The following is a 17,616-nucleotide window of genomic DNA, read 5'->3' on the forward strand; positions in this document are numbered from 1 at the left end:
TTTTATAAATATAAATCTCACTGGATTACGACGATTCTGATGGTAGCATTACTGTGCACGCGCATTGCGGTACACTAATCAATCGATAGTGTTCCATTATATTAATTTAATCTTTCAATCTCAGCGCGCCATTTCCAGCATCGTCTTTACAGAAACGTCTTCTGCAAATGCGAAAGAGCCGTTGGCAAGAAAACAGCTGGATTACTTGCGTCCCGTGCAGTAGAAGGTCATCTTGAAGAATGTACATCCATCCTGACAAAAAGCAATCAAAGTGTACTGCGCACAAAACGAATGATGAATTTGACGGAAATCTCGGTACGATACGCACCCGATGGGCGCCATGGCACCATGAGAATTGTGGTCAACATTCTGATTAATTATTTACACCAAAAGTCTCCTCGATGTTTACTTAACCGGCAGCGACTTTTAAGACGAAATCGCAGTATTGCGGTAGTTAATAGACCGACATCAATTACCATGGAACGCGTTTATTTTGAAAAACAAAATGAAAGATGCTGTCACGCGACCAAAGCTGGTTTCGATCGGATAATTAGTGTTGTGACGAAGAGGTGCTGCTAAAGCAACAGTCCCCGAACTGCTTTTTCAACGATACGAGGAAGCTTTTAGCTGTGCATGAGTTATGGTAATAATGTTTTGCGGCTATGTTTCTTTCAGAGCTGAGAGAATACGGAACGTAAATTCATTCGATTAGGCATTGCAGTTGTCCCGTTCGTAACAAAAGAAATAAAACTGCAATTAATTATACCGGGAAACAGCATGCACAGTTCAAGACAGATCTGCAGTTATGACATGGCAATGGCAAGCGGATAAAAAAATCACAATACGGTAAACCGATTAGATAACTGTAGAAAGATGGAGGTCGTACTCGCACCCATGCAATAGCGCCTCAATTATAAATCTATAAATGTCGGTAACGCAGGCCAGGCGATGACAGGTACTGAAAGGTACAACTGGTATGCTTCCAAATAGCAACAAATTCGGAATACTAGGCCGCTTTAGCGGTTTTCAACGTATATTTCAGCCAGCGTTAAGACAATGTAGGTAAACTGCATGAGGACATTAAATGCCAGCGTCATAAGTGCTATGATAGTCAAACATTTTAGCAGCAGCTTGATTTTCTCGAAGCCTACGCATTCGTCCATGGCGTTCAGCAAATCCTCACACGCTGTCAGGAGGCAGAAGGACAGACAGGCTAGACCCACGATCATCAGAATTGTCATAGGAAGTGGGTACACTTCATACATCAGCTGCAGGACGGGGATGACTCGTCTGTACCATGGCTCCATCCACCATCGCGGGCCGCGGTGGATCGGTGTTGGGTTGTTGCCGTTGACGGTGGGGAGGCTTTGTGGAGTACTGTTAAGGGACGCTGCGTCTTCGAGGAGTTGAATCAAACGATCCCAATCGCGGGCAAATTGACGGGCACGCAGACTGCAGAAACACTGTGCTTAGCAAAAACCATACCCATGGGATCATTTTCAATTTTATGACACTTAAGCGTGCCGTTAAATAGTACTAAATCCGTGCACATGCGCGGAAACGTTTGTCTTCGCGTATTTTCGAGAAATTTCTCGAGTAATGTTTTCTGTCATTACTTCGGTGTTTCTCATATTCCGGTCACTTTAACTGTACAGTTTCGCATTCCGGTCACCAGGTAGGAAAACGTCCTAACAAAACAAAATTCACAGAAATGGTAAATTTTTAGAAATACAACCTCTCCTTAATTTTGAAGCGTAAACATCAATAAATTTACTAACCAAACAAAACAGATAACAGAAACTCTAAACCGGGTGAGACTCTAAAGACCGGTGACCGGAATATGACAAAAAGCGAAGTATTAACCGAATCACCTACAATAATAAAAATTTTTATTAAAACCGTTTCTACAGGCATTACCCGGTTAGGAATTTCGTACTGAAAAAATATTTCCAAAAAGTTTAAATGCAGACAGATATGCCGTCAGTTCTCTTTACAGAACCAGTTTTCTTGCACTTAAACTGTTACTGCACTTAAATATCAAGGTCGTTTCCCCATCGAACCAAGTTCCCAGTTTTTTTTTTCAAACTTCGAAATAAGTTTTGCAAGTCTTGAAACGCATTCTAAGATACATTGGGCTTTATGACGTCGAAGGAAGAAAGGTAAGACTGTTCGATGGGATTCTAATAATATGTCAATGGCAATGCAAACCATTTTATGAACTGCTGTCATTAAATTAGTATGATTACAATCAAGTTATCCATTAGTTTTACAACAGGGAAGAGATACCTTCGCAACTGTTCGCACACTGCCGACTTCTCCATTTTCAATACGGCTAGGATGGAGTCATTTAAGTTTCCGCACACGTCAACAGGATCCAGAAATTGCACACCGCTAATGTTATACCAGGTAACTTCGCCATGTACCGCTGCGATAAGAGCCAAAGCCGATAGAATCACAAGATATGCATGATGCGCTTTCATTTCCGAAGAATACCGGTTCTATGAAGAACGCGGATGAAGTGGACTGACAATGCAGAGAAGCAATGCGGGATGGATTGTGGAATGTGGTTACCCAAAAGAATAGAACTACCGGTATATGTTTTGCTGTTACGACCGTTGCTTTCTGTTGCTCTGAATGTCGATCAATATGTCAGCTTTCTCAATGTTCTCATCTGAGGTATTTACATACCTATTCAATGCGAAAATCCAACCCTTGGAATTTACATCGATGCTTACATGACAACACATATCGCCAAAATCAGTATGGCTGAATGTTCAGGTATTGCATCGTCGATCGATAAATTCTAAGCAAAGAGCCTTGGCCTTTTCTTGAAGAAAGATACAGCGCAGTATATTTGGCTGCAGTTCGAATACGTTCTCCGATAATCAACTACACAACTACAGTACTGAACAGTGACTACAGCTGCGCTTACGTAAACCATTAATTTTTAAAGCATGAGCCTGTGGTGAGCGGGGGTGGAAAAGAGAGCTTAATGCCCACAGGTATTTTGTACCATTTAATCCTGCTGCGCTTTGGTCATGCGGTGTCGCAAACAGCGAGTGCGATTGCCTAGTAAACTGAGGTTTTGCTGTACCCGGTAAATTGATCTCCACATGTTTGCGAGGCAATTTTCCGCACTGTTTCTGTGCTCCTTCCAGAGATTCTTTAACAGCAAAATGTGAAGAACCTAGCGCATTTAGATCCTGCAAATGGTGAAGAGATGTTAAGCCACGTAATTAATTATCGTTGTGTACTGCAACGGTCTCCGGTGCAACTCGGTAATAAACACGCTAATCGTTTGAGAAGTGGCCGGAACTGCTTGAAGTTTGTGCGGAAAGACCATGCTCATTGGCTTTGTCACGTTGGTTGCTTCGTTACAACCATCAGGGAGTCATGATGATGTCGAAGAGAAAAACGCCAGATCTCATATTATTATTTAGTAAACGTTAGATCGTCCCCTACGAAAGAAAGAAGCAGCGGAAGTCGAGATTACAATAAAAATCTAAACAATATTTCTGAGGAGTCGCTTATAACCGACGCTCGTGACAAGCTGGTTAGAAAAACATTCACAAGATAGAAAACCAATGTTTCCGCTTCAGTATTATTCAAATACCAGCAATCAATCAAATGTACCATCAAACCATTTTACATTATGCCAGCATTATGACAATATAAACAAGTTGGATCAGTCCGTTAACGACTAGTGTCGCCAGCGCTACTGCAGCTAATATTTTTACCACTAGCTTGACCTTCTCGCTGCCCTCACGTTCGTCCATGGCGTCCAGGAAGCAGGCTCCAAGTGGCAGGAGACCGATGGCCAGGCAAATCAAACCCATGAACAGTGTAAACACGAAGGGTATTGAGTATTCCCTGACTAGCGTCAGCATGCGGCCAGCGAAGGGTTTGAACCAGGGTTCCATCCACCAACCTTGGGTGCGGGTGGGTAATGTGGAGGTGTCCAAGACAACGGAGCGTTGTGGAGAAGGAGTAGGGTTAAAGTTGAGATTAAGAATGAGGTTACGGCTTGTGGAACCATTGAGTTTCAGGATTTGGCGCAGATGCTTCATTTCTCGGGTCAAGCGGTCAACGCGGGAACTGCAGAAGTCTATTTTTCATGGTGACAAGAAACACCTAGGCTAATGGTATTTCCTATGATTTTTAAAACAATTCCCCAAATCTCAGATTCTATTTAAGCTATAACAGATTAAGTTTTGCCTAAATTATGTAATTGCAATACAAAAATGTAATCCTTGAAACTTATTCCAAATTAGTGAGTAGCGCATTTAAAGCGGTTTTAATTCGTCAGAGGCTGAAAACAAACCCGTTCGCCTGGTCACTTGAAAAATTTCAGCAAATCGGTGCATCAAATGGACAACTGGTTTTTGCGCCCTAATTTTGTAGCAGAGGTGTCTGGTGGTAGCCATTAGAATTGTAGAATTACGAAACGAAAATATTAAGGAATATTAAGCAAAATGTACGGTACAACCAGCAAGTCATCTGCCGTTGTGATAAAGTACTCTGTACGTACCTCAATAATTGCCCACACGCCGCCATTCTTTCCATTTTTATGGAGGCTGGAACTGATGCATTCAACTTTCCACAAGTGGGCAGCTGATCGGTTACACGTGAACATGCGCCGTACATCGATGCCATCAAAACCACGACAGCCGCAATTAGGAAACGGGCACGTTGTGGTTTCATATCGGATCCCAGCTGGTAATACAAAAACGCGAATGCTGTTTGCTTACTAAAATGTTGCTTTTCGATAACACAATACTCGTATTTTATTAAAAACGGCAGCGAGGCGATATTAATTGATCGAAGAGTACCGATAGGAATACAGAGTAGAATCAAAATTGGTGCAGGACAAATACGCGCTACTCGATGGAAGTGGAGAACGATTGCCAGTTGTCTTCAGGCTCTCATTTAAGAATAATGACAGTATATATCCGTTCCGCACTTCCGTTTATATCATGTACATTCCCTTACCTGCCACCGGAATCAGCGTGCTTGCTTGCACAGGAATGCCTCAGAATCGATTGGCAGTAATTTAATTGAGTTGTAGCACACGCGTCACATGAGTATCTGTGATTGTACATAGCGGCTTAATTTGTGGGATGCAAAGCGTTCCTCTTCCAGCTCTGATATACCATTCTCCTGGTGCACCAGAAATTTGCGGGAGCTCCGTTTTAATTAACACGGCGTTGCTGCCGGAGTCATTGCTAGTGAGCTGGCTAACGCTGCATTTTTCCCGGTATGTTTTTGCCGCATATGTTTCCTGGATCGTGGCTTGTCTATCATGGACTGAATGTCATTCTTTTAGCGCATAGAATTGTGCTGAAAATACAGCTCGCCACAGCAACCGCACCAGCAGCCAAAGAACCGCTTACTGCACCGTTATGTGATCACTTGTGGATCCTTTCGCACCCATCGCCGAGAAAATAAAGGTTTTGGCGGATTGTATTACGTCAATCGGGTAATGTTGATAAGGCCTTTGTGATCGACGTCTCCAAATACATAATGATAAAACATAAACGCATTAGCGCTTGTGATTTTAGACTGATTTAAACTGATTAATTTGTAGGAAATTCGGTTACCAAAATACAGAGTTGCCGAAAACTGCTGCTTGTCAGATAGTTGATCTTGGTTAGTATCGAAAGCATGTTATCCGCAGCAGTATTCGTATTTGCTAGGATACTTTGTATGACCTGGAAGCTCATTACAGTGCTAGAACAAAGTTGCTTAACCAGAAAAACAGATCAACGCGTTACTGCTGGATGTATTTATACCATCTATATCGTTCTCTTCCGTCAAACAAAACTACCTTTGCTTTAATCGAAAACAGAGAAAAACGACAGCGTATTCCAGCGGAGCTTCTGTACATCTGGTACATATACCGTACAGTACGCTTTGACTGTTCGGAGTCTTTGTCTCATGGCACCGGATAAGTACTAACCTGATGATTGTTTTACCATGTACACGCTATCGTACTGTAATCGGTCGACAAAATCTCTTCATATCAATATTATTGGAAAATTTGATCATAGCAACGTCCCTTTATCGTTTTCATACAAATTTCTGCTGCGATGAATGTATTGTGCTATTATGATATAACAGCTGGATTTGTCAAATCGCAAACGCTGCTTGAAATCTTGCAGAACAGAACGTCACCATGAGAATAGCATTCATACCAATTAGAAGCAATCACAAATATTTGCACAATTCTGCTTGTAAAGAGAATTTTGTAGCAGGCACAAGTGTCACGGTAAGGCTAAAAATAGCACCGGCAGAACGGAACTTCACGCTGATTTTCTGAATTTTTGATAGCCTTGAAAATGCAGTATCGGCTTCTATTGCATTAGCCCCTCTTCCTCACAGTACTGATAACCCGCTCGAAATCGGTTTTTGCTATTTGACAAGTTCTTTTGCCTGTTTTTTTTTCTTTAAAAATGAGTTTCGCGTTGGCAAAGAACCTTGGCCAAAATATCAAGACATATTCTAACAAACCGAAAAACAAAACAGAAAGTAGAGCGCAAGCTCGATTTGCATGGATGATTAGCATGGATCAGCAACCATGATATGTAATTGGCAAGCTGAGAAAAGTAAGCACCGATGGATCTATACATACGCCAAAATCTAAATAGTATAAATACGTAAATGATGGCACCATATAAATAACGCAGACCGATTGACAATCGCTAAACGGCGCTGCTAGTGCTAAGCATGCAGCTCAACTAGCTTTTCCAATTTTCGACGTACATTTCAGCCAGCGTTACGGAAACATAAGTAAACTGCGTGATAACGTTAAGCCCCAGAGTAAAAAGCGCTATGTGAGCTAACCATGTCACCCAAAGCTGGATCTTTTTCTCAATCCCTACACATTGTTCCATATCTTCCATGAAGCAGTCAACCACTGGCTGGAAAGCAGTGTACGTACAAACCACGCACACCATGGTAATGATCCTGACGGACTGAGGGCTCTCTCTGTACAACTTCCGCACCGTGGGGCCGAGCGCAATGAACCAGGGCTCCATCCACCACCACGGGTCGGGTTTGCGCGTACTGGGTTTGGTGGCGATGGGGAGACTTTCTAGGGGACGGTCAAGGGACTCCTGACCTTCGAGGATTTCGAGCTGACGTGCCATTTCGCGGCCAAACTGACGGATACGGAAACTGCAAAAAGTAAAAATCAAAAATATGGAAATGTTTCTAAGTTTTGAGGGGTTGTTATGCGCTTCCGAAAACTTTCTTTCATTATTTTACACCGTTTTTATTGGTTTTTTTGTAGCCAAATGACTTATCAATATTGGTTGCAAATCGTTTCTGTGCGCAACACCCGGTTAAGAAAAGAACGATCCCAAAAGGTTAGTTGCTCAAACGCAAGCGGGTACACCCTAGTCTCAGTTTGGATTGATAAGATTCAAAATTAATTTTGGACCTGAACGCATTCAATCTAAAGTATAAAAATGATTTGTTTAGCAAACCAGAGAAACAGCCAGATTATATGTACTTAAATGTTCTAAATGCAAAGAGAACGCTTTCACACGGAAAACGGAACCAATGTTCTGAATCTTTTCAAAGGTTGAAATAGCTTTTTGCATCAAATTTTAGAGTTCATTTAAGGATCTCAAAAACATCGTGTAGCTTGGGCTCAGAGAAAAGTGATCTTCGTATTTTAAATTTATTACGATCGGTGAAGAAATATTTTCGAAGATGATCGGTCTAAAAGGATACTTTTGGTGCCTGAATTCGTTTTTGATTCATTTTTATTAATTGTGCATTTAAATTCACTTGATTTGATGTTGTGCACACAAACGTTTTCATACGAGGATGCGCGTAGTCGAACCGAAAGTAGCGAATTTTAGATTTCACAAAACAAGTTCCGTCCAGTTCCACTTTCGGTTAGAAGTTGGCGTTACGGGTTGATTTACGTCCGTTCGCGACGTAAGGCGCCGTAACCCGCGAGAAGGTTTGTCACGCTCTCGGGACTCTCGATTCGATTTATTTTTCCAGCTGTACGTCACTGCAAGAGTGCATCCGTACAAGCATTTTAAACACCGTTTAGTCTGCTAACGTACTGTTTATCTGACGCGGTAGTTTCTAGTGAACGGAGCCTAAACCATGTAAAATCAAAAATTTCCCTAGTGAATTTATTCAGCGAGACCAACCGACAACCATGTACAGAGTGCAGTAAACAGCCAACCTTCCACGGACGACAGTCACCTGCACCACGCTGATACAGTGTGCAACCGACAACCATGCACTCTGTGCATGGTTGTCGGATGGTCTCGCTGAATAATCTCACTGTCGGTTCGACTACGCGCATCCTCGTACCAATGCAGACATTTGTTGCGCTGTAAAACGAAAGAAACGGGAAATAAACAACGATGCATTAAAAATACTAAAATAATATCTACAATTGTCAAGAAATACCTTATTATGTGAGCGCACATCGACAGTCTCTCCGCCTTTATTGTAACTGGGATGGAGTCGCCTAATTTTTCGCACAATGTAAGTCGATCCGCTGCATTTAAACCGGTCAGCTGGTCCCTAACAACTGCGCCGCGTACCGCCACCACAAGAATCGCCAACAACGGAATTATAAGGTGGATACGCTGCACTTTCATGGTGGATCAGCCCTAGTTTTATGAAGAACAGGGATACATGGGCTTGATTAAGCAGTGCAGCAACGCAGCACAAAATTGATTGTGAAGTTTAAGTGGTAATCTGACGTGTTTCTTTTTCTTGTACCGTACCAGAACTGTGCGTTGATTTATAATAATAAAAAGATTTTTATTACAGTTTAAGTCCCAAAACCCTAGAACCAGAATGTAATTTCCGCTACCGTGAGTACTGATCAGTATATCAGGTTCTCGAGTGTAATGTGAAGGGAATCGTCCCTCCCCTTGCAGTTGTATGATACGCCTCTATGTATGATCCAGTATCTCTGTTTCCGCCCCTTATTTGGGAGTATATATAGCGATGATGTGTATGAGTTCCAGCAGAGTGTTAGGGTTTCAGTTCTGGTCGAGTATTAAAGTTGTTTGCCGAGTATTATATTTTCACCTGCCGTTCCTCGCCACAGCAATCTCATCGGACTGTAAGATAAGGTGCATCACTTACATAGTGAGTTCACGATAGAACCCGTGTTATTTTCATCGATGACGTTATGCCAGTACATACTACATAGTACATAGCACCTATGCATTCACCGTACGGTTACTTAAATGAGCAGGAATGGTACATATATATACCGATCGATAATTACACGAGTAAGAGTTTCATGTACGAGTAAGGATACTTCTCGTTGGCATTTGCAATGACAATGCAGTACCACATACTCGGCCTAATTCAATATCTTCTCCAGTGATCATGTACGGCATTACTGTAATTACATTTTGCAGAAATGTTTACGTAAATTTCGTCTGCTGTAGGGCCCCATGGTGAGCGGGGGTGGAACGGCACGTTTAGTCTTACAATATTTTCAATCAATTAATCCTGCTGTGTGTTGCGGTCATGCAGCACAGGTACCGCAGATAGCGAGTGCGTTTTCCGGTTTCACTTTGCCTTTTTCATCGTTTTCCTTATTTTTGCCTTTGCCGCCGTTATAACCTGGCCGCTCTCCTTAAGGGAAGCACGAAAACAAACTGGCTACAAAATGCAACAAAACGATGCAAAAACGTGTCTTGGAGTACAAGAAAGTAAAAGTCGTCCGGTATGTACCCAAATTTGGCACCATCTGTCGGATCACTTCCCTTAAACTTCGCGAAAAGTCGTATCACAGTAAATAACATTTACTTTAGCCTACCATCGTTGCATCACACGACCGCCGATATTTACCTGGTTTAACGACGCAAGTTTTGATACGAAAAGATGTTAGTAGCGCATCGTAATAAATCTTATACTTGCTGCCGACAGCCAGCTGAGCATGACGTTATGGCTTTACTTACGATTAGTGCTGACGTACCGCGGGCGTAAAGACGTATGTATTATAGACTAATCTACTGCACTTCCCTTTTGTACAAAACGGCACAGAGATCCTTCTGACACGAAATAAGGATCCCATCAAATTTTCTAGTTTCCAGCACAAAATTCTCAAATTGTAAAACTCGTTTTAAAATTGGAAAAAAATGCCTGAATTGCGGTTTGTAGGAAAGCCTTCATAGACTCTTCTGTTCAGCACCGTCCCTGTGGAAAAGTCATCCGCAGAACAATACATCGTGCCGTGAGCAGCTGAATTAATAAATCGTAAGAGCAAATTGTGTCTATTTTTGTACAGTAAAAGGTGATCTTGTGGAGTAGCCATTTAATCTATGAAGAAGCGATCACGGGATATGAATGCGTGCTTAGCAGAAGGCGTAAATCTGGTATGAGGAAACATGACGCTTACAGTTCGCTCCACGGGGATTGCATTTTCTGATTATTTGCCTACGCTTGCGGCTTCTCTACGTTGAGCCCTACTGGTGCCGAACTTCCAGGCGAAATCGGGGTTTTGAATTAATTTTTAGGCGAAGATAGTTGCCAGCGCTGCAGCACAAATATTATGTAGTATGTGAAGCATAAGTAAACAAAACTACAACGCGACAAAGATAGCTTTTGAGCGGGTATTTATTACTGCAATGAAACGATGCGACCGTGCATTTTAAAAACATCCCAGCTCACGCTGCCCCGGCATGCATACTACCAGAAACGCAGGTTGATTTCTATAGGCTCTTTAGGGTTTTTTTCAGCGTGAATTTCGGCCAGCGTTAGGGCAATATAGGTAAACTGCATGAGAACGTTAAATGCCAGCGCACCAAGTGCTATTACAGCCAGAATTCTCAGCAACAGCTTGATTTTCTCGAAGACTCCGCATTCGGCCATGGCATCCAGAAAACTGCCACTCGCTCCCAGGAGAGCATAGATCAGACAAGTCGCACCCAAGATCAACCCACTGTTGATGGGACGGGGGAACGCTTTGTACAATAACCGCAGTTCGGGGATGACGGATGTGTACCAGGGCTCCATCCACCATTGCGGGCTGCGGTTGACCGGTGTTGTTCTGCCGCCGATGATGATGCGGGGTTTTTGTGGAGGATGATTAAGGGACTCCTCGGCTTCGAGGATTTGATGCAGACGCATCATTTCGTGGATGAATTGACGAACACGAGAACTGCAGATAAAATGTGTTTAACAAAGCATTTAAAAGACATAACAGAATTTTTTTCTTATTTTACGAGAAGCGTGGCGCCACATTGCAGCAAATTCGTACACGTGAGCGGAAACGGCTGCTTTTCTGCAAATTCAGGCACCGATTTCCGTTGCTATATGTCATTGTGTAACCAAAACATTGATATGAAAACCGCTGGGAATTATGAGGAAAATAAAATTCCAAAAGGGCAAAAAGCTGCCAGGTTAACCGAAAGTCTCATTTTGAACCGATAATCATGCTTAATACTTAAAGATTTTGCCATATTCTTCCCTCCACAACGTCCCAATCGGAAACGCCGGTTTTCACACCAATGTTGACAATTCGTTTGGCTGTAAAATGGCTTCCTATACAGGCTTTATAGAAATCCCCTAAATGGATTCCAATAAATTCTAACTAGAACTAACTCAGGCCGCAATAAAACTCCCACTAATTAGTAGTACCTACTATCTACGTACAGTTGTGAAGATGTACCTGAAAATTTGAAAACACGCCGAATCATTCATCTGCATTGTGGCGGGGGTGGAGTCGTTTAACGGTCCGCATACGTTAAGTGGATCCAGAAAGCGCTGGACGGCCCCCTCATTCCAGACAACTTCGCCGTGCTTACATTTCGCTTGACTGTTAGCGGAAAATAGCAAACGGTACATCAGAATTTCTAAATGATAAGTGCAAAATTAAAGTGGTACCTTATCAGGTCGGCGATCAGCGGCAGTCTCTCCGTCTCCAGTGCGGCTGCGACGGAGTCATTTAACTCCCCGCAAACGTCAAGAGGATCCAGAAATTCCCGTTTGGCAAGCTCATCCCCGGTAACTTCGCCGTGCACCGCTGCGATAATAACCGCAGCCAACGAAATCACAAGATCTGCACGCTGTGCTCGCATTATAGATCAGTGGTGGTTCTACAAAGACCACGGATGAAGTGGCTTATTCGTGCAGAGCAACAGTGCGGGACTGATTGCGGAATGCAGTTACCCAGAAGACTAGAACAATTATATATGTTCTGTTGGTAGGACCGTAGATTTCTACTGCTCTGAATGTCGATCAATAGGGCAGGCTCCTCGAGTGCTCTTGTCTAAGGTGTTTACGCACCTAGCCAGTCCACAATCCAACCTGCGGAACGTAGATCGATGCCTACATTACAGTACTTCACATATGGCTGAAATCAGTATGGTTGAATGTACAGGTATGGCATTTTCGATCGATAAATTCCACGCAATGAAGATGATCCACGATCCCGATCGCTAAATTACACTTTTCCTTGAAGATGGATGCTGTGCCACAAATCCGTTCACAGTTCCCATACGAGTTTTATTAATCACATACGCCATTCTTGTAATTACAGTTGTTACGTGAAACCTTTATAAGGCATGGGACCTGTGGTGAGCGGGGGTGGAAGGGATTGACTGCCTATAGTGATTTCCTACCATTTAATCCTGCTGCGCTTTGGTCACGCATCGGTGCAAAGAGCGAATGCGCTTTCCTAGTACTCAGAGGTTTTACTGTACCCGGTACCGTTTTTATTATGGAAACTTTGGATTTGGTTTGTGTAGTTCATGGCTTCATGCCGTGAACCGTGAAGTACAGGGAAACCTGGAAACAACAATCCTTTAATAATGCAGCTTTTAATACGTAATGCCAAACTGGTCAGAGTAGGCAGTCATTGCACGACAATCCGATTAGAAAATCACTCGTATCATGAACTATATAAAGATTGTGTTTATACCTGTACCCCTACAAGCGCAGGTCAGCGATTTTGGCATGCATGCAGTCTGACTCGAACTTCCGCTTTAGTGCGTTTAAGCGGAAGCTTCAGCAAGCGTTAAAATAATGTGGAAAAACCGCAGGAGAACGTTCAGTACGATCTCGGTTTATTTTCTTTGTCGACCGAAGCGTAGCGGAGGTCCTGTATGTTCAGCGTTTATGAAAAAAGTGGTGTCCGTCGGTCACCGCCACCTAATGCACATATGCGCGGGTTCACTATCAAACGCACATATGCGCGCTGGCCGTATATACTCAAGCCGCAAGCAAACTATGGTGTCCGTCGGTCACCGCCACCTAATGCACATATGCGCGGGTTCACTATCAAATGCACATATGCGCGCTGGCCGTATATACTCAAGACGCAAGCAAACTATGGTGTCCGTCGGTCACCACCACCTAATGCACATATGCGCGGGTTCACTATCAAATGCACATATGCGCGCTGGCCGTATATACTCAAGACGCAAGCAAACTATGGTGTCCGTCGGTCACCACCACCTAATGCACATATGCGCGGGTTCACTATCAAACACACATATGCGCGCAGGCCGTATATACTCAAGCCGCAAGCAAACTATGGTGTCCGTCGGTCACTGCCACCTAATGCACATATGCGCGGGTTCACTATCAAACGCACATATGCGCGCTGGCCGTATATACTCAAGCCGCAAGCAAACTATGGTGTCCGTCGGTCACCGCCACCTAATGCACATATGCGCGGGTTCACTATCAAACGCACATATGCGCGTTGGCCGTATATACTCAAGCCGGAAGCAAACTATGGTGTCCGTCGGTTACCGCCACCTAATACACATATGCGCGGGTTCACTATCAAACGCGCATAAGCGCGCTGGCCGTAAATACTCCAGCCGCAAGCAAACTATGGTGTCCGTCGGTCACCACCACCTAAGGCACACATACATGGTCCCCTTATTATCAGATACATACAGAGATACACGCTGTCCGAACATGTCCAGGCCGCATCTCAATGTGTCTTTATTGGTCACCATCTCTTTTGATAAAATGTCCAGTGGTACGGTAGCCATATACAAGTGCTGCGCTGCTTAATTAAATTTTCGGGGATATATTTCTTTGGTACCTCAATTTTGGCATTTCGCGTCACGATCTCAATCTTACAATCTAGCAGATAAGATTATATTGCGTTGCCCGAAAGTACGGAAAAAGTCACAGTTGCTCGATGTGACAAGCGCAATACCGGCATGGGTATCTGCGTCCTTACCTGACAGCAACTTCATAGGGTGGCTACTGCAGTACTCATTATTCTAAAGTGCAAGTATTTCCAAAACCATATTTTACCACCAGCCCGAGTTGCGACAATAAAATTTTGATATTATGCCGGGAAAGTTATTAACTTCAATAGGGAGCAAGTAAAAAAATTAGGCTCGTGCACAGATACAACGTTATTCGATCCAAGTTTTGTACTGACATGCTGCGTAATATGTTCATGGGACAAATCGCCACAAGGAGGGTCAGCCCGTTCCGGTTTTGAAACAAAGAAGGTAGAATCTACACACCAGATAAATTAAGAAATTGATTTTGGGAATTGATTACAATAAATACCTGTGTCGAAATACAAGAGGCGGTTCTTTGACCATATCAGGAAATGCGCTCTTCTTTTTTTGTGAAAACTGCGCGATTATTAATTTTTTTACAAAATATTAACTTTGAAGAAGGCAGCTTTAAATGGTTCATTCCGGAAAAAAACCGTGATGCGAGCACGCTACGCTTCGGTCATGCAGTGCCCGCAATAAGCGAGTGCACTTTCCTAGTAGAAGTGTTATTGGTAACATTTTTTTGGTAACGTGTTATGGGTAACAGGGCTTTTAAGGCTGCAGTATTGAAATCGGGAAAATATTAATTTTAAATTTTGTTTGTTGAGATTTGTAAATGTAAAAGGATGGTTCTTGCGTCTCATCCGGTTTATAGTTCTACTTTTGTTTCGTTTTCGATGAAAACGTATTGAGAAGCGCTCCACCACCTGATCACCGGCATTTGGCCAACAGCCCGCCGCCGTTACAGCCGCATCAACCGCCACCACCCTCGCAACCCAGGCCTGGTTGAAGCTGAGTAGTGCAACAGAGCCCCCTCCAGAACCAGTCCGACATGTCCAATTGGCTTGGGACAATCCAGTCTGTCAGGCTGCACACACAAACGTTTGCAGCACTCACTCGTATTTCATCTGAAGAAGTGGCCACCCTTAAAGCAATGTCGACTTCGGAGTCTGGAGCGTGGTCGCACGTCCTTCCCGCGGTATGTCCAGGCAGCCTGCTGGAGTACACCCCATTCCAGATTAGCGTCGCTCTCCGAATTGCTGCCCCGATTGTGACTGCGCACATTTGTGTTTGTGGTTCCGAAGCCGATGAGCCAGAGTAGGTAGACATGGTCTCCGGTGTAAGCGATCAGTGGGCGTCTCCCCAGGCACGATGGACTCAGCACTGAATTCGCCCGGGGTTTAAAAACGGCCGGCTTTCCCTTTCCATAACTGAGTCCCAGGGCCTGTCAACGGCCGTCAGGAAACGTCCTGAACTCCTGACGTGATAACGTTACAGTAATCCCCTGAGACCATGGGAAGCCACCTAGTGGACCGCATCGGGCGCGGAATCACTATATCCACTGGCCAGCTGCCTTCTAAAGAGTTTTTTCGGCAGCGTTTGTCATTCCAGATTCAAAGAGGGAATGCGCTGTGTGTTGTGGGAACTTTAGCGGACACGGAAAACATAGCAGACGTGTTTTTGTTATAGCTTGTTATGGTGTTTCCATTCTATTCGATCGATATCTGCGGATGTGAAATTGTGAAGTAGAAAAAAAACAATGAGAGAAGCCGTTTTATATCCAAACCAAGCGTCGAAGTTTGTTTTGTCAGGAACTTTTATTACCTGGTGATCCAAATATGAAACTAACTCAAAACACTTTTTAAAAGAATCTGTCACATTGCAAAAGCCGATTTTGAGCAAGTAATTAGTACTTTGATAAAGCAGTGGTAATTCTGCAGGAGCCGAACCGCCTTTTCTACGCTACGAAGGATCTCCTGGCCGAATACATATGTTATTAAAGGTTCAAAGAACAGCTATCAGTGTCATTATCAGAGCCGGGAGAACACCGGAAAGCAGGCTTGTTTTATTAGACGCTTCAGTTCTCCCGTAAGTAAGAAAAACGAACATCAAGCTGGACAAACTGGAGAAAGAATGGACAGCATCCAGGAAATATGCAGCCCCGACGCGCTAATGGCAAGTGAGAAAAATAGGCATACTCAAAAATATACTCGTAAGTCATAAATACGTAACACAGACCTAACAAATACGTATTCGCTTAAAGGCGCTGCTGGTATGCATGCAGCCCAACTAGTTTCTCCGATTTTTAGTGTACATGTTAGTCAGCGTTACGAAGATATAAGAGCCCTGCATGATAACGTTAAATGCCAGTATCCCAAGCGCTACATAAGCTAACATTGTCAGCAAAAGCTTGATTTTCCTATTAATCCCTACACATTGTTCCATGGCGTCCAGGAAGCAGTCGATCGCTGGTTGGAAAGCAATGTACAGACAAATCGCCAACACCAGTAGCGTGGTCTGGACGGGTCGAGGGAATTGCCTATACACCATCAGCAACTGGGGAAGAACCGATATAAACCAGGGCTCCATCCACCATCGTGGGTCGCCGTTGGGCGGGAATATGCTGACGATGGGGAGGCTTCTTGGAGGACGATCAGGGGACTCTTCTGCTTCGAGGATTTGGAGCTGACGTGCCATTTCGCGGCCAAATTGACGGACACGAAAACTGAAAAAGCAAAAATCATGGTTGTGCGAATGTTTCCAAGTTTGGAGTGTTGTTTGTCGGTCCATAGCATAGCACTAAATTCGTGTACCAGCTTGTCGAGTAATTTCTGGCACATTAACACTGCCACATCGCTGGAAAACTGTTTCTGTGCGCAACACTCGGTGAGAAAAACGGATTCCGAAAAGGCTATTGCTTAAATGCAAACAGTTCCACCAAAAGTCTCATTTTGGTTCGATAAATTTAAGAATTAAGTCTGCACCAAATCGCATTGATTCAGAAGTTTGAAGATTGTAAAAATAATTTTAAAGATCGGTCCAAAATTAGATTTTTGGTGCACGAAATGTGTATTTTAATTCCCCGTGAATCAACATTGTGAACACCAACGGTTTTCCTACCAGCGCTGACATTTTGTTAGGTTGTAAAAACGAATCGTACGGAAAATAAACAACGCTGCAACAAAAAATATACTAGATTGGGAAGAAGTACCTTATTATGTGAGCGCACGCCGATAATCTCTCCGCCCTTATTGTGACTGGGATGGAATCGCAAAACCTTTCGCACACGGTAAGTCGATCCGCTGCATCTACACCGGTCAACGTATCCCTGGCAAATTCGCCGGGTACCGCTACGACAGAGCCGCTTCTAGCGGAATCACAAGGGGGACACGCTGGGCTTTCATGGTGGATTATTGCTAGTTCTAGGGAAAACAAAAATACACTGCGTTGATTAAGCAGTGCAGATGGGCAACGTGGAACTTATTGTGGAATATAAGTAGGCAAATTACTACAGTAGAACCAGATGCCTGCTGGTACGGCCGTTGATTTCCGCTACCCAAAAGACTGATCCATATGTCTAGTTTCTCGCGTG

General features: G+C 43.6%; 4 protein-coding genes across 4 annotated transcripts; all 4 read right to left on the reverse strand.

Annotated features, from left to right (window-relative positions):
• Nucleotides 1–736: 736 nt before the first annotated feature.
• LOC129581385 (uncharacterized) lies at nt 737–2,603 on the reverse strand. Its single transcript, XM_055472410.1, has 2 exons — nt 2,287–2,603; nt 737–1,452 (listed from the first exon to the last, which is right to left on the reverse strand). The coding sequence occupies exons 1-2, from the start codon at nt 2,478–2,480 to the stop codon at nt 1,017–1,019; spliced, it is 630 nt and encodes a 209-aa protein (XP_055328385.1). The 5' UTR covers nt 2,481–2,603; the 3' UTR covers nt 737–1,016.
• Nucleotides 2,604–3,530: 927 nt separating this feature from the next.
• On the reverse strand, nt 3,531–4,912 carry LOC129581401 (uncharacterized). Its single transcript, XM_055472437.1, has 2 exons — nt 4,529–4,912; nt 3,531–4,095 (listed from the first exon to the last, which is right to left on the reverse strand). The coding sequence occupies exons 1-2, from the start codon at nt 4,699–4,701 to the stop codon at nt 3,651–3,653; spliced, it is 618 nt and encodes a 205-aa protein (XP_055328412.1). The 5' UTR covers nt 4,702–4,912; the 3' UTR covers nt 3,531–3,650.
• Nucleotides 4,913–6,730: 1,818 nt separating this feature from the next.
• Nucleotides 6,731–8,811, reverse strand: LOC129581609 (uncharacterized). Its single transcript, XM_055472802.1, has 2 exons — nt 8,434–8,811; nt 6,731–7,173 (listed from the first exon to the last, which is right to left on the reverse strand). Exons 1-2 carry the CDS (start codon nt 8,625–8,627, stop codon nt 6,735–6,737), a joined length of 633 nt encoding a protein of 210 aa, XP_055328777.1. The 5' UTR covers nt 8,628–8,811; the 3' UTR covers nt 6,731–6,734.
• A 1,786-nt stretch (nt 8,812–10,597) lies between these two features.
• LOC129581022 (uncharacterized) lies at nt 10,598–12,343 on the reverse strand. Its single transcript, XM_055471853.1, has 3 exons — nt 11,878–12,343; nt 11,663–11,809; nt 10,598–11,152 (listed from the first exon to the last, which is right to left on the reverse strand). The coding sequence occupies exons 1-3, from the start codon at nt 12,069–12,071 to the stop codon at nt 10,681–10,683; spliced, it is 813 nt and encodes a 270-aa protein (XP_055327828.1). The 5' UTR covers nt 12,072–12,343; the 3' UTR covers nt 10,598–10,680.
• Between the last annotated feature and the right edge of the window lie 5,273 nt (nt 12,344–17,616).

The sequence above is a fragment of the Paramacrobiotus metropolitanus genome, unplaced genomic scaffold, assembly GCF_019649055.1.
Source record: "Paramacrobiotus metropolitanus isolate TYO unplaced genomic scaffold, Prichtersi_v1.0 Parri_scaffold0000001, whole genome shotgun sequence".
Lineage (NCBI taxonomy): Eukaryota > Metazoa > Tardigrada > Eutardigrada > Parachela > Macrobiotidae > Paramacrobiotus > Paramacrobiotus metropolitanus.

What these genes read in the sequence shown, in the direction of transcription:
- LOC129581385 (XM_055472410.1), bottom strand. Translation starts at nt 2,480, where the DNA reads ATGAAAGCGCATCATGCATATCTTGTGATTCTATCGGCTTTGGCTCTT. An exon ending in GTGTGCGAACAGTTGCGAAG is followed by an intron (nt 1,453 to 2,286) that starts GTATCTCTTCCC and finishes GTGTTTCTGCAG; the next exon opens with TCTGCGTGCCCGTCAATTTG.
- LOC129581401 (XM_055472437.1), bottom strand. Translation starts at nt 4,701, where the DNA reads ATGAAACCACAACGTGCCCGTTTCCTAATTGCGGCTGTCGTGGTTTTG. An exon ending in GCGTGTGGGCAATTATTGAG is followed by an intron (nt 4,096 to 4,528) that starts GTACGTACAGAG and finishes AGACTTCTGCAG; the next exon opens with TTCCCGCGTTGACCGCTTGA.
- LOC129581609 (XM_055472802.1), bottom strand. Translation starts at nt 8,627, where the DNA reads ATGAAAGTGCAGCGTATCCACCTTATAATTCCGTTGTTGGCGATTCTT. An exon ending in ATGTGCGCTCACATAATAAG is followed by an intron (nt 7,174 to 8,433) that starts GTATTTCTTGAC and finishes TACTTTTTGCAG; the next exon opens with TTTCCGTATCCGTCAGTTTG.
- LOC129581022 (XM_055471853.1), bottom strand. Translation starts at nt 12,071, where the DNA reads ATGCGAGCACAGCGTGCAGATCTTGTGATTTCGTTGGCTGCGGTTATT. An exon ending in CTGATCGCCGACCTGATAAG is followed by an intron (nt 11,810 to 11,877) that starts GTACCACTTTAA and finishes TTCCGCTAACAG; the next exon opens with TCAAGCGAAATGTAAGCACG. An exon ending in GCGTGTTTTCAAATTTTCAG is followed by an intron (nt 11,153 to 11,662) that starts GTACATCTTCAC and finishes TTTTATCTGCAG; the next exon opens with TTCTCGTGTTCGTCAATTCA.